The sequence below is a fragment of the Phocoena phocoena genome, chromosome 7 (assembly GCF_963924675.1).
Source record: "Phocoena phocoena chromosome 7, mPhoPho1.1, whole genome shotgun sequence".
Classification (NCBI taxonomy): domain Eukaryota; kingdom Metazoa; phylum Chordata; class Mammalia; order Artiodactyla; family Phocoenidae; genus Phocoena; species Phocoena phocoena.
The window spans coordinates 113,169,746-113,196,264 of NC_089225.1; the positions used below are offsets into that span (position 1 = coordinate 113,169,746).

Sequence of the window (26,519 nt, forward strand, 5' to 3'; positions counted from 1 at the left end):
CAGACACAGAGGCAGAAGAGATGTGAGGCAGCCACAAGCCAAGGATGCCAGCAACTGCAGAAGCTGGAAGAGGCAAAGAAACAAAATCTCCCTTAGGGCCTCTCTACGGAGGACTTCTGTCCTCCAGAACTGTGAGAGAATACATTTCTGTTGTTCTAAACCACCAAGTGCGTGGTAGTTTGTTATGGCAGCCCTAATCAACTAATACCATGGGCTTACATGACAGCTCAGCATCCCTGGCAATTCTAGACACAAGGGGAGTCTGCACTCAATGTTTTCCCATGGGCCTTTACCAAGTACTTTCAAGAAAGACGGAGGGCAGGGAAGGAGACCTCGAGGGTCTGTCTCAGTGGCGCACAGGCATGAGACCCTGCCTGCTTCCTTCTTTATTATGGAACCGGAGCCAAGCTGGTGGAGGGCCAGCCCCCGGGGCCCAGAAGAGATGCTCTACCTCTGAGGAAAGAAAGAAGCAAAGGCTATCTCCCTTGTAGGAGGAACTGATGCTGCACATCAGGCAGAAGTCTGCTTCTCAGTGCAGGAGAAGGATCAGGAAACTCTCTCCCACCTGAGACCCTCCCACACACTAAGAAAGCAGGGTTTGGTTGTCATGAGGGAAGGGCAGGAACGTCGAGAAAGCCTCATTCCTGAGACCTAGATGCACACCCAAGGCTGAGACTAGAGCAAGAGAACTGAGAAAATTCTCTGGACCCTGCCACGGTGTGTGCATCACAGACAACCGCTGGCAGAGGGTCAAGAATGTGGGGAAATCTCCTCTTTATGGTGTAGAAGTACAGGGAAAACAGAGCTGAGGGTGAAGTGGGAGCATGGAGGAAAAGCCTACAGCCCTCCAGGCCCAAAGTAAAGACAGGGAAGAAGCACCCCTCCAAGGAAGAAATTCAAAGCCCATAGTCACTAATGGGAACCCTAGCAACAAAAACCCCACACCCAACTCAACCACAGAATGACTCAAATCCCACAACAGCAGTCTGTCAGAAGATGCATATATGCCCATTTCCAGGCATAAATGCTATTTGCCTCAGTCTCTGCTGTTCTTTCACATGTAGTGTCCCAAATTTAAAAAAAAACATTTTGTTTTGGAGATACACAGAAAGACTATAAGAGATGACTCATTGTCAAGAGATAAATAATCAGAAAAACCAGACCCAGAGATGATCTAGATGATCAGACAGGGACTTAAAATAACTGTAGTTAATATAATAAGTAACTTATTTAATATAATAAATAAGATGGAGGAGAAGGTAAACAATGTGTCAGAACACGAGAAATTTCAGCAGAGAAATAAAACCATAAAAAGGAGTCAAATGGAAATGCAAGAAAAAAAAAATTTTTAACCTACCATATCAGAGATGAAGAATTCCTTCAACAAGCTTATCAGAAATGTGGATACAGCAGATTAAAAAAACTGTCACTGAACTTGAAGTTAGGTCAATAGAAATCATCCAAGCTGAGACACAAAGAAAAAAAAGAAAAAGCAGGAAAAAAAAAACCCTCAAAAAACAGAACTGATCATCCATGAACTGTGGGGAAATAGGAAGCAAATAACATATGTAATTTTAGTCCCAAAATGAGAAGGGAGGGAGCAAGAGAATTGGGTAGGAGAAAGATTTGTATGTCAGTAGTTGATAATAGACAAAATTAAAGAAAAACAACAAACTAAAAATCAAAGATGCTCAAAGTATCTCAAGCAGAATAAAAACAAGTAATGACACATCAAGATACATCACAGTCAAATATTTAAAAACCAGAGATAAAGATAAGATCTTGAAAGAAACTGGAGAAAAAAAATATACGTTGTATACAGAGAAACAAAGGTAAGATTACAGAAGACTCCTTGTCAGAGACCTTGTAAGCCAAATGAAAACAGAGAGACATTTTTTTGAAAGAGTGAAGGCAAAAGTTGCTGTCCAACCAGAATTCTATAAGCAGTGGAAATGTCTTTCGAAAGAGAAAGCAAAACAGAGAGTTTTTAAGACCAATAACAACTGAGTTAATTCATTCCTCAGCTGCTTTCACTACAACAAATATTAAAGAAAGTTCTTCAGGCAGAAAAAGTATGATACAATGATGCCAGATGTATATCTGAGTCTACACAAATGAATGAAGGATACCAGAACAGGTAAAAATGAGTAAATGTAAAATTATATTTGAATCTCTTTCAAACATAATCAACTGCTTAAAACAAAAAAAAAGTAATGATATGGTAGGACTTAAAACATATGTGGAATCAAAAGTTATGATAACAAAAGTAGTACAATGAATAAGAGGAAAAAATGAAAATATACTATTGTAAGTTTCATGCAGTAGTATGTGAAGCGAAAAATAGTATTTGAAAATAGACTGTGATAAGTTAAAGATGCATATTGTAAAGCCTAGGACAACAACAGAGAGAAAGGGGTGGGAGAAGAAGAAATAAGCCAATTTAAGGTAGAACTGAATACACAAGATCATTTAATTAATTGGAAAGAAGACAAAAATAGGAACAAAGTACAGACAGAATAAATCGAAAACAACAAGCAAGACACAGATTTAAATTCAGCTATGTAAATGGTTATTTTCAATGTAAATTCTCCTTTTAAAAGACAGAGATTGATTATAAAATTAGAAAGAAAGCAAGACTCAACTATATACTTCAAAAAAAAACCTTTAAGTATATTGACATAGAAAGATAAAAAATAAAGAGATAGGGCTTCCCTGGTGGCGCAGTGGTTGAGAGTCCGCCTGCCGATGCAGGGGGCGCGGGTTTGTGCCCTGGTCCGGGAAGATCCCACATGCTGTAGAGCAGCTGGGCCCGTGAGCCATGGCTGTGGAGCCTGCACGTCCGGAGCCTGTGCCCCGCAACGGGAGAGGCCACAGCAGTGAGAGGCCTACGTACCGCAAAAAAACAAACAAAAAACAAAAAAAGTAAAGAGATAGAAAAAAAATATATCATGCAAACACTAGTCAAAAGAAAGCTGAAGTGGCTATATTAATATCAGAAAGACCAAAATTTAGAACAAGGAATATTACAAAGAAAAAGAGGGACCTCATAAATTGATACATTAGCCAATTCATCAAGAAGGCATAACAATCTTACTTGTGTTTGTCCCCACTAATGAAGCCTCAACATACATAAAGCAAAAGCTGAGAGAACTAAAATGAGAAATGGACAAATCCACAATGATAGCAGGAGATTTCAACACACCTCTCTCCAGAGTTGATACCAAAAAAAAATATAAAAAATTAATAAGGCTGTAGAGGATTTTAAAAGATCAACCAATCTGACCTAATTGACATGCTTTAGAACACTATACCCAATGTTATTTTCAAGTGTATACTGAATATTCACCAAGATAGAACATATTCTGAGCCATAAAACCAGCCACAACAAAATTTAAAAGACTGAAGTAGTACAAAGTATATATTTTAAGTGCAATGTAACTAACCCAGAAATCAACAACAGAACAATATCTGGAACCTCCCAATATTTGGTTATTAAACAACAAGTAATCCAGTCAAAGAAGATGTACAAGACAAATTAGAAAAAAATTGGAGTTAAAAAGGGGAAAATACAATATATCAAAATTTGTAGGATGCAAGTACATCAGTGCTTCAAGGGAAATTTATATTATTAACTTCTTATATTAGAAAAGAGGAAAGTTCCCAAATCAACTACTTAAGCTTCCAACTTAATAAACTACAAAAAGAAGCAAATTAAACCCACAGCAAGTAGAAGGAAGAATACAAAGGTAAGACCAGAAGTAAACAACATAGTAACAGAAAAACAATAGAAAAAAATCAATGAAAGCATTAAACTGATTACCACTTATACAGACTGAATAAGAAAAAAAAGAGAGAATACATAAAGTACATATATTAAGAATAAAGCAGGGACTTCCCTGGTGGCGCAGTGGTTAAGAATCTGCCTGCGAATGCAGGGTACATGGGTTTGAGCCCTGGTCTGGGAAGATCACACATACCGCGGAGCAGCTAAGCCCGTGAGCCACAACTACTGAAGCCTGAGCGCCTAGAGCCCGTGCTCCACAACAAGAAGCCACCGCAATGAGAAGCCCATGCACCACAATGAAGAGTAGCCCCTGCTCGCTGCAACTGGAGGAAGCCCGTGCACAGCAACTAAGACCCAACGCAGACAAAAATAGATAAATTAATTAGTTAAAAAAAAGAATAAAGCAGATACTACAGAAATTAAAGGGACAGTTAGAGAATGTTATTAACAATTTCACAGCAATCAAGTTTACAAGGTAGATGAAATGGAACAATTCCTTTAAAGACACAGGCTGTCAAAATTCTCCCAAGAAGAAACAGACAACCTGAATAACCCTACCTCTATTAGAGAAATTGAACTTACAGTGAACTGAATTTCTTTGGATTCTACACAGAAAAGTACAGACACAGATGGCTTCATAGGCTTCTATTATCAAACATTTAAGAAAGAAATAATATCAACTCTATACAATGTCTTCTAGAAAATACAAGTGGAGGGAACGCTTGCCAACTTATTTTATGAGGCCAATTTTATCTTGATACCCAAACCAAGGAAAGATGTTACAAAGAAAAAAAAAAAACACATCAGACATTAAAAACTCTTAAAATATTAGCAAATTAAATCCAGCAATACATATAAAGGATGATATATCATGTTTAAGTAGGATTCACTCCAGAGTTGCAAAGTTGGTTCAACATCTAAAAATTAGTGAATGTAATTTGCCACATTAACAGACTAAAAAAGAGAAAACAATATGACCAACTCAATGATGTAGAAAAAGGACTTGGCAAAATTCAACACCTATTCATTATAGAAACTCTAAACTAAAAATGGAAGGACATTTCCTCAACTTGATAAAGAGAATCTATGAAAAACTTACATCTAACATCATACTTAATTGCAAGAATCTGAATGCTTTCCTCCGATTGGGAAAAAGGCAAGGAGCTCTGCTCTCAGCATTTTGTTTTCTTTTTGGCATTGTATAGAGGTCCTACCCAGCACAATAAGGCAAGAAAAAGCAATAAAAGGCACATAATAGAAAAGAATGAATGAAAACTTCTTATTCATAGACACGATTGTCTATGTAGAAATGCAAAATACAGAAATACAGGATAAAATTTACCATTAGAGACAATCAGTACATTCACAATGCTGTGTGGTCATTACCACAACCTAATTCCAGGATATTTTTATCCAGGATATTTTATCCTGGCCCAAATGGCAACTGTACACACATTAAACACTTCCTATTCTCCTTTGTTTTAAAATGTACCTGGGATTTGTTTTAATTAGGTATGGGAAGACACACAGAAATAGATATGACTGTCAGGAAGGATGACGTTTTTATACCCACAGATCCATAGAAACAGGAGGCAGGGCCACACGGGGAAGTACCAGGGGTGGTTAAGAGGCAGAAGAGAGGGGGAAATGTGGACGGGAGCCTTTACTGTGGTTTGTGTGTGACAGGCTAGGCAGGGCAGGGTAAGCAAGCTGAGCCAACTTCAGGTTAGATAGTGAAACACTTTGAGCAGCCAGGGCTGCAGAGGTGGTCACTAGTTGTTGGCAACTGGTTCCGGGGTGATTTAGGGCAGGGACTGTGTTCCAGACTGATAAAATGAGTAGGGTTGGGATTTGCACTCAGGACTGGCTGGTTTGCATATCAAAGGGATGTCCTCAGGCAAGCTGTTTGCTATCTCCAAGGATCCACTGACTCTAGGAGGGGCAATCCCTCTCTGGGTTCACAAGGCCCCAAGATGTCAAAGCATCATAAAATACAGAAAATAGAACACATGATTAAGACACCCCCTCCTCCTAACCCTTGGCAGCTACTCATCTGATTTCTGTCTCTACGGATTTGCGTCTTCTGGATATTTCATATAAATGGAGCCGTACAATATGTGACCCTTTTTCTGGCTTCTTTTGCTCTGCATAATGTTGTCAAGGTCCATCCATGTTGTAGCACACATCAGTATTTCATTCCTTATTTTATTTTATTTTATTTATTTATTTATTTTTTTGCGGTACGCGGGCCTCTCACTGCTGCGGCCTCTCCCGTTGCGGAGCACAGGCTCCGGACGCGCAGGCTCAGCGGCCATGGCTCACGGGCCCAGCCGCTCCGCGGCACGTGGGATCTTCCCGGACCGGGGCACGAACCCGTGTCCCCTGCACCGGCAGGCGGACTCTCAACCACTGCGCCACCAGGGAAGCCCTCATTCCTTATTTTAAAAAAATTTTTATACAATTTTCAAAGGTTACTTTCTGCTTACCGTTATTACCAAATATTAGCTACATTCCTCAGGTTGTACAATGCATCCTTGAGACTCTCTTACACCCAGTAGTTTGTACCTCCCACTCTCCCATGCCTATATTCCTGTAGTCTACTTCTTTTTTGTTATATTCACTAGTTTGTTGTATTTTTTAGATTCCGTATATAAGTGATATCAAACAAGTACTTCATTCTTCTTTAAGACTAAATAATATTCCATTGTATGGCTATACCATGTTTTTTTTATCCATTCATCCATCGATGGACATTTGTGTTGTTTCCATATTTTGGCAATTGTGGATAAGTCTGTTATGAACATTTGTGTACAAGTTTTGTTTGAACACCTGTTTTCAATTCTTTGGAGTATATACCCAAAGGTGGCATTGCTGGGTCACGTGATCATTCTATAATTAACTTAGGAAGACATCACCAAATTTCTCCACATCCTTACCAATACTTGCTAGCGTTCTGTTTGTTGTCTGTTTTGTTTTATTATAGCCATCTGCAGCTGGTCTTATATACATTGTTGGTGGGAATGCAAAATGGTCCAGCCATTGTAAAACAGCTGGGCAGTTCCTTCTTAAGTTAAGCGTACACTTACATAGGACTCAACAACCCCACTCCTAGGTATTTACCTGAGAGAGACGAAAGCATGTCTAAACAATGACTTGAATGCAGCTTTATTCATAATCACCGAAAGCTGGAAACAACCCCAATGTCCATCAACTGATAGATGGATAAACAAATTGTAGCGTCTCCATACAACGGAATACCCAGCCATAGAAAGAAACAAACTATAGATGCATGCAACAGTGTGGACGAATCTAAAAAGCATCATTCTAAGTATAAAAAGCCAGACACAAAGGGCTATGTCCTGTACAACTTCGTTTTTATGACTTTCTGGAAAAGGCAAAACAGGAACATAAATTAGATCTGTGGGTGCCAGTGGCTGGGGAGGGGGAGGTGACTGACTGCAAAGGGCACAGGGGAACTTTATGGAGTGATGGAAATGTTTTGCCAGTTGTCAAAAGGTATCACTTTTTAAACTTAAATGGGTGCGGTTTATTTGCAGGTATGTTATACCTTCAAGAAAGGAGATAGGGACACAGTTCTCCATCCCATACTTAGATCCGCTTTCCTACCTTTGTATATGGAATATACTTGCTTGCTGGCTGGGGGTCTCAGTGTCTCAAGACATACAACGAGGGAGTCAAAAGAGGGTGGCGTGGTGGTGAGGGAAGCTGGGCCACTTCTCCACCCACCCCAGAAGCAAGCACAAGACTGTTTTCTGTTTCTTGGGTTTGTTACTTGGTGTAATCAGCTCCTCCATCACCTTCTCTCCTCCTCCTTCACCTTCCTCTCCATTGAGTTGACCATCTTCCTTCACTTTGAGCATAAAGAAAACAGCTAGTTATGTGAAGGTTCCCATCACGTGCACGGTTATTGATTATATACCAAAATTTTACTCACGGAATTTAAAAAATAACAATATTCCAGATTTTTAACATGACTTTAAAAATGGAAAATGAGTAAAAACATTTTCTTCCTCTTAACTTGCAAACCTCTGTACAGCCAAAATATGAGTGAGTGTGATCCCAGCTGCTCAGCCACGAGTTAGCAGGCCACGGGTTTCAGAATGGATCCAGGGTATAGGAGTCCCACCCAAAAGATGTACCACATACCTACAAAAGATTTCCTGTGCGACCCAGGGAAATAAAGGTGACACTTTCATCCTTTGATACTAGTGTTCATTAACTTTTCCTCGGGGGGGGAAAAAGTATCCGTCAAAAAACTAAAATAAAGCTAGTTTCCCTTTATATTCAGAGTTCAGATGGCGTCTCCTCAGAGTTGGGCGCGAGGCCCTTTTTGAAGAAGGGTAAGGAAAAGTCAGTAGGGCTGAAGAGGGAAAAAGCAGAATCGGAGGGAGAAGCCTGAAGCCAGCAGGCCTCACGCCCCCCACCGGCTTCCAGCTCGAGGGAGCCCAGTGTCCTCCCCAGCACTTTCACCCGTGAGGAGGGGAAACTGAGGTACACCTGGGTTGTTATTTATCCATCTTCCCTAAAGTAGGAGATGAAGAAATGAAGTAGGAAAATGGAGTCAAGCAAAATAATTAAAAACCTTCTAAAAAATGTGTAGCCTGGAGAAGTTACATCTCACCCCTTACCCCTACGTAAACACACACACACACACACTCACACAGACACACACACACTCACTCACACACACACACACTCACAACACACACACACTCACACGTACACACTCACACACACTCACACACACTCACACAGACACACACACACTCACACTCACAACACACACACACTCACACGTACACACTCACACACACTCACACACATTTTCTTCTTTAAACAAGGACAGCCAATTGTTCTGTGTCCCGGTCACTTGGGAGAGCTCTGCGCCCACTTCCCCACCGCTCTGGTGACCTCTATAAAAGAGAAACTTGCCATACACCCTGAAGTGTTTCCCCCAGAAGACTTCTTTGATGAGCTTTTATACTTAAGACATAACCAGAGTTTTAACACACGCACGTTTAATTCCAAATTTATTCTTTGAAACATTTGAGGTCAGATCTGTATGTTTATTTAGATAAGCATTCAGGACTTTTTCAGTCGAATTTTCAACTTGTGCAATTAAAGTTTTCTGAAGAACATTTTAAAACATGCATACAGTTTTAATTTAAGATCTGCTAAAGCTCAAAAGTGTCACGTGGAAGAGAGACCATAATTTCTAATTATAAAGTATTGGGGAACGATACATTCACATGACCTTTCCAGGAAAGTTTACGACCAGGCCACAACAGGACAGGGGCTTCATGAGGGGTCAGGGCACGTGTGGTCACCAAGGCTCCCCTGCACATTACTTAGACAGATTAAAGAAAAACCCAGTCCCCAGGTTCTGGAAGTACCCACCCTGGCCCTGGTGTTTCCAAAACGTCACAACGTGTCCAAGTGTGACATGAAGCTTAAGTTCCCCAACCCGGATATCAGTTTCTGAAAACAGAACCTAGACCTTGTCGTGTTAAGGGAACCTCATGAAACTTTCGCTCCAAGCCATTCTTTCACAGAGGGGAAACTGAGTCCCGCTGAGACGAAGGGACTAACCCAAGCTCATCCTCTGTTCGGCGACGGAGCACTGAATCCTGATTCCTCCTCAGTTCTTTCTCTGCTCCTGTACAGACTGGACGTGGCTGGGTTTTACCTTTTTTTCTTACAAGATGGAGCAGTGTTTAAATTGCGTGTCTTCCTGTTCCCAACTGGTAAACCTAAAAGTGAAAACATCACTAGATACAGCAAGCGGAAAAATGGATGAATGCAACCTCCCCAGCTGGCTGTCACTTTCCAACTTCTCTCAGAGTAAAAGTCCGTCATCACATCTTTCCTTAGAACTCTCCTTCAGTTCCCATTGCCTTCAGAAGGAAATCCAAACCCTGTCATTTGTCCTATGAGAGCCTGGCTCCAACATTCCTCCCAGGTGCCACCGCAATGTACACGCCTTGCTCATGGGCCCAGCCTCTCTTCCAGGCGAGACCGCCCCAATCTCAGGGCCCCCAGGCCCCCAGCCACATGGTGGAAGTCCAGCCAGTCAGGGTTCCATGCTTACCTTCTCTGCTGGGGCAACAGGAGAAAACTTGTTTAATTAGTGCTGCCATCCCAAGATAATTTGACACTGAAGTGTCACGCCTGTCATCCTCAGGCACAAGGCGGGGGGGCCCTTGTACTAAGACAGAGTGAGGCTCACACAGAGAGGGAAGCAGAGCTGCAGGGTGGACAGGGAAAAGAGAGACACGACATCACTGAAACTCCTGGATCCAGCTAGGCCTGAAGCCAGCCAGAGCCTGAGCTTCCGAAGTAGTGAGGAAATTCCTTCTCTGTTAAGCATGTCAGATTGTGTTTGTATCATCAGCAACCAAGAGAGTGCTGGCCACGGATCCCTTGAGCTCCCAGGTGCAGGGACCACCCATTGTGGGGACGCCCATGTCGCTTTCACCCCGTGGATCTTGACACATCTGCATCTCTCCTGGTAGACTTGCTCCCCCTTTGCTGATGTCTTCCCCAGCACCCCAGACCTCAGCCCGGGTCCAGCACACTCCACTACACCCCTCAACGTGCTGCACTGCGACGTCTCTGCTGCCTGGCTCCTACCCCACTTCTTAGCGTGGCATGAACCACACAGTCAGTGATAATGAAACGGCCTGCACGAACACTCTTCTGTCTTCCATCAATTCCTCCCTCCAGTGTACAATAAAATGCGTGTTTTTATCAGAGTGTAACCATAAGTCCTCTTATCTCTCCACCCATCAGAGTCAACAGGATCTGCTGGGCTCCACTGGAAAGTGCAAAGTTTGAAGAGCCGTGGGGGAGGGAAGGAGAGGGCAGAAGATGTGACAGATTTTAAGATTAAAAACAAACACGACAGGAGGGTGAGAACTTAAAGGAACTCTCTGAAAGGGGTGGGGGGCCGGGGAGAGAAAACAAGCCTTCCTGAGTCATGAATTCAAGTCAGGCTAAGTTAAATCCAGCTACTCCTAGAACCACAGTGCATGGCAGCCTCTCCCAATCCACCGTGGTGGGAAGCTCCCGGGCAGTAACACGATCCCAGCAGGACCAGGAGTCCCTGAAAGCTTCCTTGCTCTCTGGTGTAAAAAGATGCACCGCGTTTATCTTGTACACGTCTTGCCCCAGACCTTAAGTCAGCCATCTCTTCAAGGAGAGGCCACCATATGGACACCAGGGGTGCTCACTGCCCCTGGGTCACTCAAGGCGTCTGCGCTTTTCCGACGGTCAGGGTCAAGAAATACATTGTTTAAGAGGAAATACATTATGAGCTCATACTGATATTTCCAACAAATTTAGAAAGCCATGCTCTTACCTAACTTCTTTCATTTTATATTTGTATCTCTTTTCTTTTAGGGTGGAAATCTCGATTCCCAAAGATGTAAACATAATAACTTGCTTTAGCTCACAGTTTCAGAATGACAGCAGCAATACTGTTACTAGAAATATGAATACTGAAAACAGATTAAGCCTTTATGCGGTTCTTTTCTCTCTCCTTTACAGTCTATCCCTCTAGGGATGGATAGAGTCAAATCACAGCGTTTAAAGTGATCTTAAATTATTTCTGTCTGCATGCTTAGGCCACCAAGAGGATACAAAATTAGGTACATCTGTCTGATTTTGCTTTTGACTTTTCAGGGTTTTCTATTTTTTTCTCATTTTGGTTTAATTTTTAAATAATTATGTGAAACATTTATATGGTTTCAAAGTCAAATCTACATAACAAGGTTTATGCAGAGGAGCCTGGCTTCTGTCCCAGACCCCTACACCTTGTTCTCTCTCTCCCATTCTTTTTAGGCCATGGTTGATCTTTCTGGTGTTGTTTTTATTTATTTTTCATTCTTATCTTTTTAAATTTATTTATTTATTTTTGGCTGTGCTGGGTCTTCGTTGCTGCGCGCAGGCTTTCTCTGGTTGCGGCGAGCAGGGGCTACTCTTTGTTGCGGTGCGTGGGCTTCTTGTTGCGGTGGCTTCTCTTGCTGCGGAGCACGGGCTCTAGAGGTGCGCAGGCTTCGGTAGTTGTGGCTCACGGGCTCTAGAGCACAGACTCAGTAGTTGTGGCACATGGGCTTAGTTGCTCCACGGCATGTGGGATCTTCCCAGCCCAGGGCTCGAACCTGTGTCCCCTGCATTGGCAGGAGGATTCTTAACCACTGTGCCACCAGGGAAGCCCTCTGGTGTTGTTTTTAAACTGAAATTAGGTATACATTCCATGTGAAAAAAAAATCGTAGCATGAGTTTGTTGCTGTTTGATCTTAAAGGCATTAATAAATGTGCGGCAAAGGCCCATGTTATTCCCACATTACAAGTGAGAGATGTCGAGAAAACAAGGCACCCTGGGAAGAGCCCTAGTGTTCATCTTCTACACTACGGTCCACAGTCGGGGTGTCTCAGAGTTCTTTTGCAGAGAACAGGGCCCACACTGGCTAGTTTATGCAGGAAACAACTTATTAGGGACTATGACAGAATTGCAATGGAGCTGACAAACAGACTCTAGACAGGGCTTTGGGGACCGGCTTGCAAACCATACTGCAGACTTGGAGCCACTGCCTCACTGTACCAGGAAAACAGTGATTCCAGAACCAGCCTGGAATCAAGGAGCTACTGCTACTGCCACACTCCCAGCTTGCTGGGTTCCACTCCAGAAAAGGGTTGCTCTTCCCCCTGCCTCTAGATGTGAGCAGACACTGCACTTCCAGGAGCAGCCGAACATCTCCACCCCAGGACTGCATCTTGCAGAACAGGGCTGCCAGAGTTTTGAGAGAGGTCATTTGTAGCTTTTCAACTCCTGCAGTTCGGGAAGGATCTGTAGGAGAAGGACGGAAAGGACCGTGGAGCACCCGTCCACCACGCACAACTGCACACACTGGAGGAACCATCCTTTCAAGCCTTGTCGTGGTAACATTAGCCGCGCGAGGCAAGGGTCTAACTGTTATAACGAGGGCTTGTCCTATGTCCTCTTGAGCGATTTTTCAAAGGGCAATTTCTAAAAGGGATTTTCCTACAGGAGAATCTTACCTGTAGGTGATCTGTGCCTTGGATATCAGGTGTTAGCCCCTTGTAAGCCCAACTCCACCCTATTGCTGTGGCTTAGGCAGGTGATCGGCTCTTAGACGGGACTTCCAGAAATTGTTCTCATGCCCGTGGGCAGCAAGGCAGACAGAGTGGGGTGGTGCACCCTACAAGGCAGGCTCCTCTCCTCCTTAACACGCTCGCTCTCTGGGCTCATGGGCAGGGGGAGGGGGGAGGGACGTCTCTGGGCTTATGTAAGCTGGGCGGGAAACGGGGGTCTGGGCCCTCGGTCTCCGCAAACTGAGTGACGCGCGGAGTTGAAGAGCAGCAAGTCGTTGCTGTTCCCATACGGCGCAGGCCCTTTAGACGCGCAAAGCCTCGGGAAGGCTGGGACCCAGCGAGGCCAGGACGCTCCCCACGCCCCTCTCACTCTCTCTTTTGTTCCTTAAGTTTTAATTTTAGACATTTAAAGAGACACGGAAAGCTATTCTGCTGCGCTGGATAATCTGAGCGCCATACCAGAGCTGGAGAAGGAGGTGGTCAGGCGCGGCGGGCTGGGCGCGGCGACTCCCAGGACCCCGTAGTCTTAGGATCCTGTAGTTTTCAGATCGTGAAGCCCGCGGGTGGGGAAGAAACTCCAAACCAACAGCGCTCTGACGCAGCCACATAGTGCGCGGGCCTCTCCCCGCCAGCTCTGTCTCCCATCGCTAACTGCGGGGGTGGGAAACGTCCCCCTGGGCCGCCCGGGCCGCCCACGCAGCCGCTCGCCCTCGGGTTTCCTAACGCGGTGGGCGCGGACCGGCCCCGCGGAGCAGCCGAGGCCCAGCCACGCCGGCCCCGAGTTCAACTGCAGTAAAAGGGCCCAGCCCGCCCTTGATCACGCGGCTCGCCTGACAGCCCCCCTCAGGCCCGGGTCTAATTGAGCCCGGGTCACCTGGGAATAGGTTCAAAGGCATCCAGGCCGTAAACCACCTCCAGGCCCCGAGCCAGAACGGCCTGGCGAACAAAGAGCCCCCCCGAACCACTTCAAACGCGCCCGCGCTCGGCGTCCAGATGGCGCGGGGCCGACGTCCCCGGTGTCGCCCGCCGAGGCCGGGCCCCCGCTCTGCGGCCGCCCGGGCTGCCCCGCGGGCGCCCAGCGCAGGGGAGGCCGCGCGGCTCCCCAGACCGCCCTCTGTCCACAGCCGATTTGCGAAGGAGATAGTGGGCCCCGAGGCTGGGGCCCTGCACCGCGGCCTAGCGGGCGCCCCCGCCCCGCTCCCGCACCCCCGGCGGGGGCCAGGCAGGTGGGTGCGGTGGGCGCCGGGCGCTCCCGCGGAGGCTCGCGGTGGCGCTGAGGTTTTAACGCACTTAGAAGGACGGCCTGCTAAGGCCGTCGGGGCCGGGGCTCCCCAGCAAGTTGGGGTGAGAAACTCCCCCATACAACTGCTGGGCAGAGCAGGCCGCGTCTCCACGGATCCCCGCGTCGCGTGCGTGGAGAGCGGCGTCTCCAAGGGCACCCGCGTGTCCGCACGCCCGCTGTCTGGGCGCCGGGGCTACTGGCCCCGCACGTCCCCCACCCCTGGCCGAACGTGCGGGCCACGGCGCGAACTCGCTGTGCGTCCCGGAGCAAGCAAGGCGCACACTGGCCCGGGCGCCCCCGGGGTCTCCCCGCCGCGTCCTCACCTCCTGGGAGCGCATCCAGGGTAGGACTCGCCACCCGCACCCCTCGCGGCGCGGGAGAGACCCCGCAGCCCGGCGGGTTTCGATCTCCAGTTAAGGAGCAGACAAAGCCGGGTCGGCTGAGCCCAGGGCGCGGCGCGGCCGGAGAGCGGTCAGAGCCCGGGATGGAGGCGCGGGCGGCGCGCGAGGGCCCGGCACTCGCGGGTGCCCGCCGCGGCCGGGGCCTAAGGGGGAGGCAAAACTGAAAGTGCCGCGCCGGGGGGCGGGGGCGGCCAGCGAAGGCCCCAGAACTTGCCCTGCCCCCGGGCGCGGCGGCCAATCAGCGCGCCGCCCTCGCTCCTGACAACTATTTAGCAACCCAGCCCGGCTAGGGTTTCCAAAAAAGTTAGAATAACTTCCTCTCCCGGAGACCTCGGTTTTGCACAAGCCGGCCTTGAAATCAGAGCCTTTCGAGCAGCTCGGAGAGCGTGTGCTCGGCGACCGCGGGCTTGGCCAGCGGCGCGCGCTCGGCGCCCGGCGCCCCCAGCCCCACGCGCGCCGGGCGGGCGCCATGGAGGAGGGCTCCAGCTCGCCCGTGTCCCCCGTGGACAGCCTGGGCACCAGCGAGGAGGAGCTCGAGCGGCAGCCCAAGCGCTTCGGCCGGAAACGGCGCTACAGCAAGAAGTCGAGCGAAGATGGCAGCCCGACCCCCGGCAAGCGCGGCAAGAAGGGCAGCCCGAGCGCGCAGTCCTTCGAGGAGCTGCAGAGCCAGCGCATCCTGGCCAACGTGCGCGAGCGCCAACGCACCCAGTCGCTCAACGAGGCCTTCGCTGCGCTGCGCAAGATCATCCCCACGCTGCCCTCGGACAAGCTCAGCAAGATCCAGACGCTCAAGCTGGCCGCCAGGTACATAGACTTCCTCTACCAGGTCCTGCAGAGCGACGAGATGGACAATAAGATGACCAGCTGCAGCTACGTGGCCCACGAGCGCCTCAGCTACGCTTTCTCCGTGTGGCGCATGGAGGGCGCGTGGTCCATGTCCGCCTCCCACTAGCGCCGCGCCACCCACGTCCGGACCGGCGCGCCAGGGTAGGTGCTGCGCGCGCGACGGGCGCCCTCCTCAGCGGGCGGGCCCCGGCGGCGAGGATGGGGTGCGCTTTTCCTCCTAGCGACAGACGGGGGTCGATCGGGAAGCTTCCAGGTGCCGGGGCACCCCTGTGGTTTTGTGCAAGCTCCCAGACAGGGTGTCAGTCGCGAACGTGCTGACTGGTGACAGTGGTATTTTCCGTCCTTGCTTCTGTGGAGGTGGGGGCCTGTGGGTGAGTGTCGGGGGAGTGGGCATCAGAAGAACTGCCCGGAGCCGGCCGGGGCAGAGATCTGAGGACCAGCTTACCCACTGCGTCTCTCGGAGCGGAGGCCGCCCGGGAAGCTGCCTGGGCCGGGCCGGGCCGTGCCGTGCCAGGCTGTGGCTTCGCCCCGTTCCCGGGGAGTGGCAGAGCGCGCTCGTCGTGCGGACACCCAGTTCTCCTCGACTGCTCTTGCAGGGTGTCCCGGCCCGCGCCTCGGGGACCCGGCCGTCGGCGCCCTGGCCCGCCCGGTGGGCGCAGAGGTGCGGACCGGCGGCGCCTGGGTTTGCCTGGGGAAGGCGGGAGGACGCTGCCCTTTGCTGGCGGCTCCGGGGGCCAGTGCAGCCCGAAAGCCGGGGACCATCCGCGCCCCGAGCGCGGAGGACAGGGCCGAGGCTGAGGCGCGGAGACCGGACCGGCGCGGAAACAGCCGCTGGGAACCCCGGCTGCCCGCAGGCAGGTGGAGTGGACCTCGGAGCTGGGAGCCTCTGGCCCCAGCCTTGAACCTCGAGAGTCTGGGAGGGGGCTCTAGCCGCGCTGCGACCGAGCGTTCGGCCCTGCAGGAGAGCGCGAGGGGTCCAGGCTGGGAAACAGGTTTGCAGGGAAAGGGAGGCGGTGCGACAGGGCCCGGCGCCGGAGAAGGCAAAGGGACACGGCTGCCGAGAGCACTGGAAGTTCTGGATTCCTCTAGTAGAGCGCTCAGGACGTCCTGCACCGGCCCCTTTTCACCAGACACCTTAGAAGCCCCTTAGACAATGTCTAACTGCGGAGATGCTGTCCTGTCCTTTCCAGAAGGCTCTGTGACCATGCTTCTCTCAGACGATGGAGTGAAGGGTGCAGGATTTTTGGTGGAGAGAGAGCCGGGTTAGAAATCCTTCGTACTTGGGTATGTTTTAGTTTCTCGCTCATCGTGTAGTGTTTTTATTCACGTCTCCACTTCACACAGAAGGAATTTAGATTAATCAAGAGCGTGCAGCCGCCCATTCTCCCAAGCATATCCATTTCTTTCCTGTGTGTTTTATAATATCTGCAAATGTTTTTGCTGTGGCTCTGAAAGGCTGATCTAGCACAGGTGGATTTTATTTTATTTTTTTAGTTTTTATTTCTGTGCCACTGAAAATTCTTTTGGTGAAATAGGCCCCTAAGACAGTAATCATTTTATAGGCTTTTTAAAAAGAATTTTTAGCAGAGAATAACTTACGGGGATCTTCTCCTATCTTTGTCAAAAGCAGATGGAAAGTGTCTCAATCACATATTTCCCTAGGAAAGAAAGTTTGGATTGGCCGAGTACTAAAATGCTACAGTGGGATAATACATTAATTCTGGTTTTTGCTGCCTAAATTATGAGCTTCCATTAGTTAATTCCATTTACCCTTTCTACCATGCATAGTTTACAGCACATCTGAAATAAGAACAAACAGATGAGGAACGTCGTCTTTTTAAAACGTACACATATATAGCTTTGTTGAAGGAAAAAGTCAACAGAATTATCATTAAGACTTCCCTCCAGAAAATTATTGAAAACAAAAGCAAGAGGTATTACCTTAATGCAGGAATTTCGTAGGATCTTTTGCAGTTCATTTGAAAAGAATCGCATTCCTAAAACAGAGAATCAGACATAGAGCACAGTTCACATTATATAAAAATAAAAGGTATTACTTATAATGAATAAATGAAAAGCATTAAGAGTTTTCTTGGGAAAAAAGTCCCTGACATGTAAGAGAGAAACACATTCAGCTGGAGAGCAAATGATCTCCATGGGGCCCATTTATTTTTATTTTTCTGTACTTGAATATAACTGACTAGGTCTGATAAACCAGCTTCCTTAGGTGGATAGATACCCACTCTGTACAGAGGAGAAGGGAAATGTGAAAATCTTTGACCCACTGATGATCCCGGGCGCACCTTGTTTTTACCTATCAGGCATGTTCGACAAGCTTTTGCATTCTTTCTGTTTTTAAGAGTGTAAATACAGTCATAATTGGTTTGATTTCCTGAAAATGTTGCTCCATGCCATTTGTTATTTATTTGTAACATTTTTAAGACGCATTAGGTATATGTATTAGTAAGGAATTTCTAGACCTTTCCATAAATTGTGTGTGATTTTAGCGTCTGTTGAGCGATATGAGAAAAGCTGTGTCTACATGAGCAGCAGCCACATTAGACGCCGAAATTGCCCCTTGATATAAAGAGAAACACAGGAAGAATCAGAGTACTGCTGGTGCTAACGTTTGTCCTGACTCTTTCCTTTGGCCTGGTATTTAAAAATACAAATACACAATAAATCAGGTGTCTTTGGACAGTCAGCAGGGTTCATCTAATCTGAACATCTCCAAAGGAGTTTTCAGTTTTCTCGTTAAATGCCTGAGTCTTCGGTGCAGGGTTGGCGGGGCACCTGGCTGGGAGGGTGTGGGGAGGTGATGATTACTTATCAGACATTTTTCGTGTTCTCTGCTTTGTGCTTAAAGAAGATATCTCTCTAACTTCTGCAGTCTGCATAGATTTTCAGTAGGTTCCCACCCTCAAAATACTACTTATTTTTCCCTAAGAACTTTTAGTTACTTTGGAGAACAGAGTAGGACCCTCTAACCATCCGATATGTGTGAGCCTTTTCCTCTCTCCTGAAAATCGACGTTTTGGAGGTGTTCGTTAATGGCTAAATTCAGAATGCTAGCTGGTCCTGAAAGAAAATGAATCCCCTATGGTGAATGGAAATGCAGAATCCTAGGAGAGCTTTTGGTTGGTCAGGGGAAGAAGTAGAATGAATGGCCCAGCTACTTGAAATATAAATAATGTTTTGTTATAAAGTGCCCACTGAAAAGATCTGATGTAGAGGCTGACCTCTGTTACGTGGGTATTGTTTCCTTAGATATTTGTAGTTACTCTAAATCTTGCAGGAAGCAGGTCTTGCTACCCATCTGGCCAGAGTGGGAGCCGGAGGCTTGGGACTTGGAGAGTGGCTGTTGGAGGTCATTTGAAATGTAGTACTTTTCTGAGGTTTTCTGAAAGCTGTACTATTTTCAGACAAGTCTTGAACCTGAAAGAATTGAGTTTTCATCCTCCTTGCTTCACTGTATTTTGGATAGGCGGCGCAGATGCCAGATTCCTTTCGCCTGGTGAAAAGATCATAAAGTAAGCGCTTTCTGAGCAGATCACTATAACTCATAACTGTAGTTTAAATCTGGGCTTTAAGAGAAAACAAATATTTTAATAAGCCAGTTTTAAAGGCTGAACTTTTATGACAGTTTTTAAGCTTAGTATTTATATTCGTCTATTCTCATTGGTGTCTTTAAAAACCCTGTGAATGTGTGCTGGAAAGTCTGTTTATGTTTGTGTCTTGTCCTGGGAAAGGATAAATGTGCTGCAGAAAGCAAACCAAATACAAAGCTTTCTGCTAGCAAAGAATTCACAGATGAGGCAATAAAATTCAAAGAAGAGATGAATACGTTAGTGTAGCCAAGAAGCAAAGCCATAAAGAAGACGTAGAATCTGAGAGATACAGACATGGATGCGTTCAAAGGTAAAGCCAAGATGAAACACTAAAAACGGGAAATGCTTGAAAACATATTTCACGTGGTCACCTGAGTCTACACGTGTGATAAAACTGTATAGAATGAAACACTCACACGCACACACACACACATACACACACACGGGTGCGTGTAAAACTGGCGACATCTGAATAAGGTCTGGAGAGTGTATCAATGTGAGTTTCCTGGTTGTGATATTGTATTATAGTTTTTTGAGGTGTTACCACTGGGGGAAACCGAGTGAAGAGTGTAAGGGAATCTCTGTGTACTGTTCCTTACAACTTTCTGTGACTCTACCGTTATCTCAAAATAAAAAGTCTGAAAGGAAAGATATTCCACAGGAATTTTAAAAATTTCTATATTCAAATGAGCAAATTATATAAGGAATGATTATGCCTGTCTCAGAGGAATAAGCCCAAAAAAATGTGCTTTGAGCAAAAATCCATGTTTTTCCCTGATATCATTTGCATTATTGCACTTTATTAGGAATTTCTCATATTTGCAATATATAATGAATTAGAAGTGGTTCCTTTTAATTCTAAAACAAAGAGTAGAATCCCAGAAATCTAGAGGAGAAAGACGAATCAATACATTTATCCCTTTGCTAATAACGAGTATATTTTTCAAAGGAATTTCAGGAAATATTCACCTGAAACTGATACAACATTTGCTTTTAAGATACTAAGTCTATATTGACTTACGTATCCCCCCCCCACACACACACTATTCTGAAGCCGATGATTTATCAAAATTATTCATCCAAGAAGCGTAGAGATTGAAGTCTTAGTACACAGTTGGGGGATGGGGAGAGAGAGAGACAGAGAGACACAGAGAGAGAGAGAGAGAGAGACTGACAGAGAGATATCAAATCGTAAACTGAATCATGGTTCTTTTAAATTAATATTTGTTTGTCTTTAATAGGAACGTATTTTGTGTTTGGGTAAGTCTTTGACCGCAATTTAGTTATATTAAATGTGCCTTAATTTCATGTTTATTTTGGAGTGAGATACAGTGACATTAACGCTGCGATCTCCATGCTGATGTCAGCTAAGGCATGGTGGGATTTTTCTTCAGTGATTGCTAACAGTTGTCATGCTAAAAGGAGACTCGATCAGAAACGGGAAAAGCCAGCACGTAACTTTATTCCGACCTGAGAAATGTTTCGTGGTTACTTGAAAACAGAGTCATTTTGAGTCAAAACAATGTCTTCCGTGCTTTGAAATCTGTATTATTTTATCTGCAACTGTCTTATTTAGAATAACATGATCCTGTGATTATGTGTAAGAGGGAACATGATTGAGAGAGCGAGGCGTGGTGTCTGTGGAGGCTGTTATTGTTCAGTGTCTTCCCATAATATCGTTTTCCTCTGTTATTTGATCAGGGAAAGATTTAGATGACCCAGCTTCTCGTGATGTCTCCTGTAGATGGTAATTTTACTTCTCACATCCCAAGAGCAATGCCTCTAAAATTGCCCACATCCCTCCTTTCTTTGGACCAGAATTTCCCCATCAATTGAATGAAGGACAGGGTTGAGCCCAACGAGCTTTAAGTTATCAAAATCAGTTATTCTGAAAAATACTCCTCCTTTCTTTTGAGCTCATATTCGACCTTAAAAATAGCCACCTACATCTTTGGGGAGAAATGGTAAATTATGTTGTCTGCCATTAGATTCCTTTCCCTTGCTGTTTGTGATAGAGGGTTCACATTTGTTCTTCCGGACGTGCAGATCTGGTGTGTGACTGATGGGAAAGATTTGGGCAAAACCCCTAATTTTATTAACACTGCGATAGAGACCAAACAACCAGCCCCAAGCCCAGGGCTGAGGTTTGTGCTGGGGTCACAGCCAGGGCCTCTCCGGAGCGTCAGGGAGAGCAACTCAGAAGGGAAACCGGTGGTGGGTGTTCAGCCTTGTGCCTGGGGAGGGGAGGTGTGGGGATCCTTTGTCCGACTCCCCATGGAGGACAAATGCCCCAAGTTTTGTTGTTCGTGCTGTTTCCCTATTGCTGCACAGATGAAACACCACACTGGCCTTTCTGTTCAGTTCTCTCTGAGTATGTCCCTCTTCTTAGAGATTCAAGAGATTTTTGCCTGCTCCAGAGACAAGTGAGGGCTCCTTGAGGAACAGCTTGTAAAATAAACAAACTCCCTGAAAGAAAACACAGGCCAATAGTTTCTAGTCTCTGCCTCTGCGGCCGTGGTGGATTTCTGTGTGTGTTCGACCTTGATTTAACATTCTGGAAGTCAGAATGCAAGCAGACATCATGTTCTTTCAATCACGAGATCTAGAAATGAACATTGAGCTGCTATTTCCTCTCATTAATCTCAGCTCTTTAAGTAGATTTGTTTGCATGGAGTGTAGTGGGATCAGAAGTCAAAAGCCATTTGCCTTGTTTGACTTTCTGGCCCTGTGGGCGCGAAAGTGCCTGCTACCTAGTCGTCTGCTTCCATAACTCAGACTTTTAACTCGGAAAGAGTAACAGGGAAAGCTAGCCTGCAGGGTTGGGAAGACCTGTACTTACTGGGTCACTTCCGGAAGGCTGTGTACATTGAGAATCCCATTCCTAATGAGATTGCCTTGATCAATACACAGGTGCTTACCATTTCTTTGGGAAATGCCTAAAATTACTGCAAATTGGAGAGGAAAGGAGGGGGGAAAGGGCTTTATTTTCTTTCTCGAGTTGAGAGCATCGCCCCGTCTCTATTCATATAACATCGTCACTGAAGATTAATTTTCCTGAGTTTAAATCATCCCAAATTGCCTACTACGTATACATCGGGTCGTAACTAACGAAAGTCTTCAGAATACACATGGGCACCTTGTTGTCCTTTTTCATGATATCCGTATGCGTCGGCAGGAACCTAAGAAAGAAGATTTGATCCTTCGTGCATTTTTTCTGTCTGGTGAGCCTTTTTTCCTCAGCTGCTTCCCCGCCCGGACCCTACAACCCCGCATCCTCTCTGACGCTTATCCTTTAGCTGAGATCTAGCATGATTAATAACTGAAGTCCACGAAAGCTTTCATATCGTAGTAAGTGATAAAGGATGAACAAAAAGCCCGTCCTCAGGCCGCGACAGCAGCACAAACAGGCGTGGGGAATAAACACCTCGTCTCAGGTTCCCTGAGTAGAGCAGGCCTGGGTGTTCTGGAAATTCAGGGCAATTCAGTAATAGATGTGCAGCCAGACCCCCCCGGCCCCCGAACTGTGCGCTGGGTGACGCCCTCTCCTTAGCTGGCGATCGTGACTCTTCTCTAAGAAAACTGTTCCACTGATACTAGAACAAAAGTGCCCCTAATGGATATCTGTACCCTAGAAAGCCTGGTGTGTCCTGTTCTGTTGATTTTTCTTGTGCAAAATGACCTGCTTCAACCACCTAGAACTGCGTGAAACCATGTGGTGACTCCACCGGCGGGCGCTTCCGGGGCTGATCGTTCACGGTGTCCGTGGTGGGGCTGCACGGGATCTCCACGCACACCCCTCTTGTGGAAAGAGTCCACGCAGTCAAGTATTTTAAGGGCAGAATTAACTCAAGGCTATTTTGCCGGATGTTAAATTATTGCCGCTTCCGGAACTCTCTTTTAGACGATTTTTTGAGGATAGAGATTTTCTTTTAATTAAACAATAAGCAAAAAGCGTGGACTGTGATATATTTATCTGCTCGTTTCAAAGATCACTATTATGCGACATCCACTTTTGTTTTATTACATTTCAAAAATGAACGATTTCACATAATTTCACTGTTGAGTAGATTTAATCTTCTTACGTGTCTCCAGCGATTCTGGAAACGTGAATCGATCATTTATGATTTATATATGACAAAGGTAACGTTTTCAGGAATGGCAAAGTAAAAGAGAAAGTGAAGATCTGAACGGGAAAAGTGATGTGTGGAGAATTTCACACGGAATAGGGCGATCGAGGGGATCGGGGCCCCTGAATAAGGAAACGGAAGGATCAGGTGTGTGTGCGGGCGCGGACCTCCCTCTGCTGGTCCCTGGAGACCAATCGCGTCTCCCCAGGGATCCCTGAGAAACCTAGAAGACAGTGGTTTATCAGAACAAACACCCTCCCGGCCTTCCCAGCAAAGGGACACTTTGTAAAATCCAGTAGGGCTGCCTCAACGCTGCTGTGATGATGCCCCAGGCGGGAGGCCACGGGGCCGCATGACCTAACAAGGACCTGCAGAGCCTTCACCTGCCACCTGCCCCGGGGCATCAGCGCCACCCCGAGAGGGCCATCCCAGACGTCCCAGAGGTGGCACCCGACTTGCAGGACCCTGCCAGAGGCAGCGGGTGCCCCAGGTACCAGAGAAGGCAGAGGTCCCTGAGAGCTCGGTGGCTGAGGCGAGCACCCTGCATAGGCGAGGGGAGCCCAGGAGGCGGGTGCTCAGCTGGGCCGGACGGGCCTCGGCGCTGCTGCTGATCTGCCCTCAGGTCACGCGGACGAACGGCTGAGCGTCAGCCAGCGTGGCTCAGCCTTTGCCAGGGTTAACGAGAAGACGTGGGAACTCAGCGCTGGTTTCCTCCTCCTGTAGATAACCCCACTGTCAAATTTCACTTTGAAGCTTTCGCTCGTCCAAAGACAGCAGACTTCCAGGAGATGACACCCGCCCACCACTGAGGTTCACAGGGGAAACAGAACGCGCCTGGCTTTGCTGAGAGAAGCCAACTCACCATGCTGGCCATCTTGTGAAGCATCCTTCTGCTGGAGCCGCCGAGTTCTCTGAATGGTAATAAAGCGTTATTTGCACGGATGACAGAGTTCATCCTCCTGGCTCGTTCCTCAGAAGCGTGTCAATGTGCGGATTTTATGAAGCAAGCTCTTGGACAGTCAGCTTGTGTTGTGTATTTTTTGAAAGTTACAGCGAGTATCATTCAATGTTAATTATATAATTTCACTTTTGCTGACCAGAAAGAGGCAAAGGGGAAGTGAGGACACAAAGAGCAAAGCTGGTGTGTTTCTGGCTCCTGGCACCCACCGCGCTCTCTCCTGCGTGACTCTTCACAATGTGAATTCTGGAGGTTTTAAATGTTCACGACTACATGTGGTCAACGAGCCTCTCCCCAATGGATTTTGCTCTTCAGTGAAATCACCGTTTCCAGAGCAAATCATATGCAATTCTTTCCCTTGGTGAATTTCTCTGACATGGTATTTTTCTACTGGGGGAAATTTTAATTAGACAGAAAGCAAAGGCAGTTGCTCTTGTAGGGGGCGGGCTAGGTCCCCAAGTGAATCTGTTGGGAAAAACCCATTGTCTTGGGTCCAGGGGATTGAGAATCCAAACAGGACTTCTCCTGAATTTGAACATGCAGTGGACCTCAATTTCCTGCTCTCAGCCCTGCATTTTTGGGCTGAGGTGTGTCATAGCTTCGCTGGGACTCAGTTTTCCTGCCTTGCAAAATGATGGGGTAAGTTTCTCACAGTCCTGCGGTTATCAAAATTCCAAGAGCCAGTAGGACCCAACCATTCCCTCCTGGGTATGTACACACCAAAGAATTGAAAGCAGGTGTTCATACAGAAGGGCACACTCATGTTCATAGCAGTGCTGTGTACAACAGCCAAAGGTGAAAACAATACAGGTGTCCGTCAGCTGAGGAAGGGGTCAGTGCAGTGCGGTCTCTCCATACAGTGGAGAACTACTCAGCCAGAGGGCGTGATGTCCTGGCTCATGCTACAGCGTGGGTGAATCTTGAAAACATTACGCTGAGTTAAAGAAGTCAGACACAAAACACCAAATAGCGTCGATTCCATTGACATGAAATATCCGGAACAGGCGAAAGTAGATTCGTGGTTGCCAGGGACTGGCGGGGAGGGAGAACGGGACAGAATTGCTTAATGGGTGTGGGATTTCTGTGTGGGGTGATGAAAAAGGTCTGGAACTAGATAGCAATGATGTTTGCACAACAGTGTAAAATTCTCCTGAATTGTATACTTTAAAATGGTTAAAATGGTGAATTGTGTATTTTACCAGCAAAAAAAAAAAAAAAAAGAAAAAAAGTCCTGAGTCAGACTGTGGCCCTCTCTGGTGACTTGATGGGACTTGGGGGTGGAGGTGTGCTAGACCTTTACCTTTTCTCCACTTTCCAGAGACGTAATCCAGCTTATCCACTTGATTCAGCGCTTATCAGATGCTTCTCATCTAGTCAAGTTGTGTTGCCTAAAAGCATTTTCCTTTTGAAATCTCTTTCCTAATGTGTTCATAAAAAAAGTCCCTCAGACAATTCTGATAACACACTTAGTGGCCTGTTGATTGTGTCTCTGGAAGCCTCTCCACGGTGGACTGGGGTTACAGGGGGGAGGGGCGCAGGGGCGGGAGTGGCCCCAAGGTTCTGCACTGCCAGCCATCGACCCAACAGACAAGAACGGGGAGCATCTTCACACCTGCTGCAGGGGTGGCCCAGGAGCATTTGGACCCATCGCGTCCAGCAATGGGCTCCCTAAAGCCCAGGGCCTGCCCGCGAGTGAGCCGATCTCAGTCTGGTTCGCAGGCTCAGAGACCCTCAAAGGGGATGCTGTGGCCACCCCGAGCTGGTGATTCCTGAGAACGGCGTCCTCTGGCCCTGCGCTGCTCTTTTGGGTAAATCCCTCTCTTTCTCCAGTGCCACCTTCTAAGGGCTGGGACCCTAGCCCAGTGCAGAGTGGACATGTGACCAGCATGGTGGGGCCTGCCCCCAGAGAGAGGGACATGGGGAAAGGGGTGGCACGCCATCATTCGGGGCCAGTTGCTGGTTTTTCTCCTTTGATCTTTTTTCTCTCCTTCCCCCACTGCTGAGGTAACTCCTCACCTGCTTCCTGAGCCACTGTGCCCCAGAGACCCACCAAGGGAGACGGGTGGGAGAGTGCTCCCTCCGCCGTGATTCAGTTCCGCTTCTAAAAACACCATCACCTTCATGGTGTCATGCAGTCAGCACTTTGAGACACTTGCCGAAACCCCAGAGATAGTGTTGGGCTCATGGACTCTGCTTTGAGAATCAGACTGGAGGGCTCAGGAGAACACGAAGCAGGTCCGAAAGAATCTCACCAGGAGGGGTGAGTGGCTGAAAGCAAATTTGCTGCTGCAGTTCCCGCCTTCCTGGTCCTCTGTGCACCCCTCCCCCCAAAAGAAAACCACCAGGGAGGGAAGAAGAGAGGCAGACAGTTTCCCTCA

General features: G+C 47.1%; 1 protein-coding gene across 1 annotated transcript in view; it reads left to right on the plus strand.

Moving 5' to 3' along the window:
• The first annotated feature begins 14,905 nt into the window (after positions 1-14,905).
• Positions 14,906-26,519, plus strand: part of TWIST2 (twist family bHLH transcription factor 2) — a 51,502-nt gene continuing 39,888 nt past the window's right edge. The window contains exon 1 of the mRNA XM_065880883.1: positions 14,906-15,589. Within this exon, the coding sequence (XP_065736955.1) occupies positions 15,072-15,554 (483 nt within the window). The 5' untranslated portion in view covers positions 14,906-15,071 and the 3' untranslated portion in view covers positions 15,555-15,589. The remainder of the gene's footprint in view (positions 15,590-26,519) is intronic.